At 37.7% G+C, this 5,440-nt stretch overlaps 1 protein-coding gene and 1 pseudogene across 1 annotated transcript; both read left to right on the top strand.

Annotated features, from left to right (window-relative positions):
- Nucleotides 1–539: 539 nt before the first annotated feature.
- LOC132168462 (cysteine-rich receptor-like protein kinase 25) lies at nt 540–1,426 on the top strand. The gene has a single exon (XM_059579449.1). It carries the CDS (start codon nt 892–894, stop codon nt 1,369–1,371), a length of 480 nt encoding a protein of 159 aa, XP_059435432.1. The 5' UTR covers nt 540–891; the 3' UTR covers nt 1,372–1,426.
- A 616-nt stretch (nt 1,427–2,042) lies between these two features.
- Nucleotides 2,043–5,074, top strand: LOC132170052 (cysteine-rich receptor-like protein kinase 10; annotated as a pseudogene).
- Nucleotides 5,075–5,440: the final 366 nt, after the last annotated feature.

Here is a 5,440-nt window from a genome sequence, read left to right as displayed (position 1 = left end):
CTAATTAATTTGGTTTTGCAAAAAATCTTGCAAATTGGGTCAAATTCTGGTGGGTTCGTTGGGTCCTTTGTCAACAAAATGTGAATTGCCACCTCACATTCATTTTTACAAAAGTGAAAATTAGCAAGTAAAATATAATACTCCAACAATTTTCCACTCAATCAAGACTAATTAATCTATCATTTGTTAATAACATATCTCTTAATTCATTTTTAATTAAAATTTAATTATCGAAAAATTAAAAAATTTTCGATTCGAAAATACAGTCTATGAATAGAATGAATATCTATCTTCTAGACGGCAACTTGGCAAGTAAAGTCCAAACTTCCATCGCAGTTGAGCGAAACGTACAAAATAGTGTAATTTCTTCTTTTTCTTTTTTTTCAACACACGCACAGCACACAGAATACTAGAAATTAGAATGGTCAACCAGCCCTTCCTGCCTCACTCACCACCCATGTTCCCCGTCTTATCTGCATAATAAACCAGCAAATTAAAGACACATGAAGTGTAAGAAAGATTGGTAAAATGAACCCCCTGAAGAACAGAGTGACCAGCAGAATAAACATGGCTTCCTTCAAATTTTCCACATGCCTTCTGATCACTCTCTCCCTCCTAACCTTTCTTAGCCTCACCGCCGAAGCAGCACCCACTTAAGCTGATCACACCTGCTCAAACTGCAGCTTTTTTACTCCCAACAGCACCTACCAAACCAACCTCAACGAAGTCAGCGTCAACCTCCGCCTCTCCGCTCTTTCCTCTAACGCCACCCGCCGCAACGGCTTCTACACAACCAAGGCCGGCCAGGACCCTCCCGACGTAGTCACCGGCCGTTTTCTCTGCCGCGGGGATCTCACCCCGGACCTCTGTGAAATCTGCATCTCTACTGCCATGAGAGATATAAGAAATCGCTGCCCCGCCGACAAGGTGGGGCTAATCTGGTACGACGAGTGCACGTTACAGTACTCCAACGAGTCCTACCTGAACGACCAGGTGCCCTTCCAGATCTTGCCAACCACCAGCCAGAACGTCGTTGAGCTGGACCGCTTCAACACGCTGGTGTCCACCACCATGAAGTCGTTGGCGACACAATCCGCGAATTCTCAATCGGGCAAGAAGTTCGCGGCGGAGGTAGTAAACTTCACGAGCTCACAGAGGCTGTACTGCATGGTGCAGTGCTCGCCTGAGATGGACGCCGATCTGTGTATGAGTTGCTTGCAAAGCACCATAGGCTCTCTTCCTCAGTGCTGCACGGGAAAACAAGGCGGAAAGGTTCTGCTTCCGAGCTCTAATATTAGATACGAGTTGTTTCCATTTTACAGTCTGACAACAGTATTTCCTGGACCTCCTTCTCTTCCTCCAGGTACTTAATTAATAAAAAGCACAGCACTGACCTCAGTATCATCAGTACGTAGTTTGCTCACTGATTTTAGCGTATGGTCTGAGATCATCTCTCTTTAAAAACTAAAATCAAAATCTCATATTTAGATATCTTTTGAGGTGATTTGGGTCTTCTATACTGCAAAGAGAGGCAAGCATGCAAATCTCTTTTGATCTGAAAAAATAAAAAAAATAAAATTGAAGAGAGGCAACTTAAAAAAGAAGCAAAATCAATTATTATTTCTCTTACGCTTTCTCTTTTGCTTGTTTTAATGATCTAATTATTTTTACACGGGGCGAAACTGAATATTTAGTTTGAGGGTGGCAGGTACGTAACTTTTTTTTTTTTTGTTTTGATCATCCCTCGGCTTGGGGGGCTGGAGTCCCCCTAATCGCAGGTAGTTCCGCCCCTTTTTTACAGTTGCGCTAAGAGGAGATTAATGTTGATGTAAACACAACGGATTTCATCCTCATTCCTCCATACTAGATTTTATAACAAGTTTTTTTAATATTTTTACAAGAGTCAGGATTTTTTATTTTAAAACAAGCGCTATTAAAAAAAAGCATGTAATTTTTATATGGACAGAAAAGTCAGTCATGGTTCCATTTCCAACTACTCCAAAGACTTTTGGATTCTCAACGACTGTTTCTAATTAATGTTAATGCAGGAAAAACCAAGTCAGTATTCATCAAAAAAAAAAAAAAAAACAAGTCAGCACTGATTACTATCATCGCCATTTTTATCTCGTTGCAGCTAAACGTGCCGCTATAATAATTTTTTGAATGATCGGAATTCAATATATTTACTGTTTTGTTGTGTAGTTGGGGTTCAAATTACATCTGTAGAGTCCTTGCAATTTGACTTGGGTACGATTGAAGCAAACAACTTCTCTGATGACAACAAGATTGGTAAAGGTGGATTTGGTACAGTTTACAAGGTAGCTAGAATATAGCTAGCAACGAAATTTTGTAAGTACATGTGTGTTCATTGAATGTTCTAACCTTGTTTCAAATGGTGTGTGTGCACGTGTGAGCATGTGAGCGAGTGCGAGTGCATGAATAGTTGTAAAGAGGTTATTCAAAAGCTCCGGACATGGTACAGTAAAATTTAAGAATGAAGTTATTCTGGTTGCAAGGCTTCAATATAGAAATCTAGTGAGAGTCTTCGAATTTTGCTTGGAAAGAGAAGAAAAGAGTGTGTTTACTGAATGTTCTAACCTTGTTTCAAATATATTCTCAGGGTCTCCTTTACAATGGACAAGAAATAATAGTGAAGAGATTATCCAAAAACTCTGGACAGGGTATAGTAGAATTTAAGAATGAAGTTATGCTGGTTGCGAGGCTTCAACATAAAAATCTAGTGAGGCTCTTAATTAGGATTTTGCTTGGAAGGAGAAGAAAAAATACTCACTTACGAATATGTGCCCAACCAAAGCCTTTTTTTTTTTTTTTTTCTAATTAAAAGAGGGGGGAGGGGCGACCAGTGTAGATTTCCCCCCCTGGGCGTGACCATAGGGGCCCCCCGTAAATGAATGTCGAGTTTGGTAGTAGGCTATGCGCCTAGCGGCCGAGCCGAGTCTACAGCCCCACAAAGGTGCGAGTTGGTAAAGCCCAGTGTTGAGCACGCACTACTACCGCAAGCGGGTTCGAACTCGTGCCCCTGGAGGGGGGGATTTACCCGGCTGCTTTACCATCTCGACTACCACCTTGGTGGTTGCCCAACCAAAGCCTTGATTACTTTTTATTCGGTTTGGACAACCTAAACTTATATCTACTTCTTGATTAATTTTTCATTTTAAAATCATATGACATATCAAGGGCACAAACTGTTTCAAATGATTCACTTGTCATGAACTTTATTTCACAAATTAAACTGAATTACTATAAACAAGGAGCTGAAAAATTTATTCGAACATTTTTTGTTGCTGAAAATATATATTTCAGCAACATTAATATTTCATCATCCATTTGAGACTTATTTATTTCTAAGTTGGATGTTTATTTTTGACAAAATTGCAGACTCTGAAAGGAAAATACAACTAGATTAGTTAAGCCATTACAAGATTATAGGAGGGATTGCTTGACAACTTCTTTATCTTCATGAAGATTTTCAGCTTAGAATTATACATTGTGATTTTAAAGCTAACCATGTCTTATTAGACGGTAATATGAATCCAAAGGGAAAAATGAGCCATCAGGAGAAAGAAAAAAACAATACCCAAAAAGCTCATTCAAAAATCGGTTTGAACAAGATTTTTGTTTTTTTTTTTTTAAGTTTAATCTTCATAGCAAGTCTCGTCCGAACAAGTTAATATTCTCGAGATCGCAACAATGTCAATTTATTTGACTTTTCTAGTAGAGCTTGGACTTCTTTTTCTATTTAACTCATTAGATAAGGCTCAGGCCGCAGTTTTGTTTAATTTTTATCAATTTTCAATATGAAAAACTATTGTAGTGATTTTTTTAAAAAAATTTTTTTTTTCCTCAAATCCTTTATTTGCTCTTGGTTCTAGTGTTGTTTTTTTTGCGATCCACTATACCTACGCTACATTACAAGAGATAGAGTATCTGTATGTGCTTATGAAATGACTGCATTAGTTAAATATGTATATTACTTTATTTTACTTTGATTCGTATATTTGAATATTGAAAGTATGTGAGCAGATCTAGCGAAGCAAAGACAATTGGATTGGTCAAGACGATATAATATTATTGGAGGAATTGCTCGAGGGATCCTTTATCTTCATGAAGATTATCGACTTAGAATTATACATCGTGATCTTAAAGCTGACAACATTCTATTAGATGAAAATATGAATCCAAAAATTTCTGATTTTGGCATGGCAAGAATTTTTGAATTGATCAAGCTGAAGGCCTCCAAGAAAACACCACTAGAATTGTTGGAACATAGTAAGTTAATTATCCATATTTAAAAAAGAAAAGTTCTTAAATATTAATGAATTATGAATTGATTAATTTGTTCATCCTAAAAAAATTAATTAGAGGAAAAGAAAGAAAAAAGTAAAAAGAAAAACGAAAAAGTCATTCTAATTTAAAAGATTTATACTCATTATTGCACATATTTTTAAGGTTTCATATTTTTTAGTCCTTTTGTTGAGTTGATGATATTGGGTTTGCAGTAGTTATATGTCTCCAGAATATGTAAAATTCGGACAATTTTTTATGAAGTCTGATGTGTATAGTTTTGATGTCTTAATACTAGAGATTTTAAGTGGCCAGAAGAATAGTTCTTTCTACAGGTTAGACGCTGTTTACAACCTCTCAAGCTACGTGAGTATAAAATAAATATTGCAAGCTTTTGTTTCTTTTCTAATGCCTACATCATCACCACCGAGTGAGAGGCTATTTGAATAATATGTGGGCAATGGATGTAGGCTTGGAAACATTGGAGGCGTGGAACATCCTTGGAGTTGTTGGACCCGAGTTTGAGAGGATCTTATTCAAGAAATGAAGTTGAAAGATGCATCCATATTGGGTTACTGTGTGTTCAAGAAAATCCAGCAGAAAGACCGACAATGGCGTCAATGGTTGTCATGTTAAGCAGTTACTCTGTTATTCTACCACACCTCAACGGCCAGGGTTTTTCCTTCATAGTAGAACAGAGTCAAATGCGTCAGAAAATGGACTGGCCGGGGGCAGATCAATCTACAAACATGTCAATGCCATTGTCTGAAGCATCACTTACAATCTCATCAATTCAACAGTGTGTGCCCAATTCAAGTATACTCGAACAGTGTGTGCCCAATTCAAGTATATGTTATTGGAACCTGATCAATCTACAATCTCATCAATTTCACCTCTTTTTCTTCAGACTTCAACCCTCCCTCGCCCCTGTTTTTCTTCTTTCGCTTGGGCCTGATACAAAGGGCTTGCAACTCACTCAGTCACTCATATGGGCCTGGGAGACTCACGAACCTGCAATGAGACCCAAGATCGACATAGCCAATTCCAGCCCTCGTAATGACTTTGACTTTTATTTGTCTAAACCTTTTCAACGTACTTCATTTTATCATGGCGGTCCTAAATGAATTACTTCTTT

The sequence above is a fragment of the Corylus avellana genome, chromosome ca2 (genome assembly GCF_901000735.1).
Source record: "Corylus avellana chromosome ca2, CavTom2PMs-1.0".
Taxonomy (NCBI): Eukaryota; Viridiplantae; Streptophyta; class Magnoliopsida; order Fagales; family Betulaceae; genus Corylus; species Corylus avellana.
Note: the sequence above shows the minus strand (reverse complement) of the source record. Positions and strands in the feature narration are given on the sequence as shown.

Excerpts from the sequence above, each read along its gene's own strand:
- LOC132168462 (XM_059579449.1), top strand. The coding sequence starts at position 892 with ATGAGAGATATAAGAAATCGCTGCCCCGCCGACAAGGTGGGGCTAATC.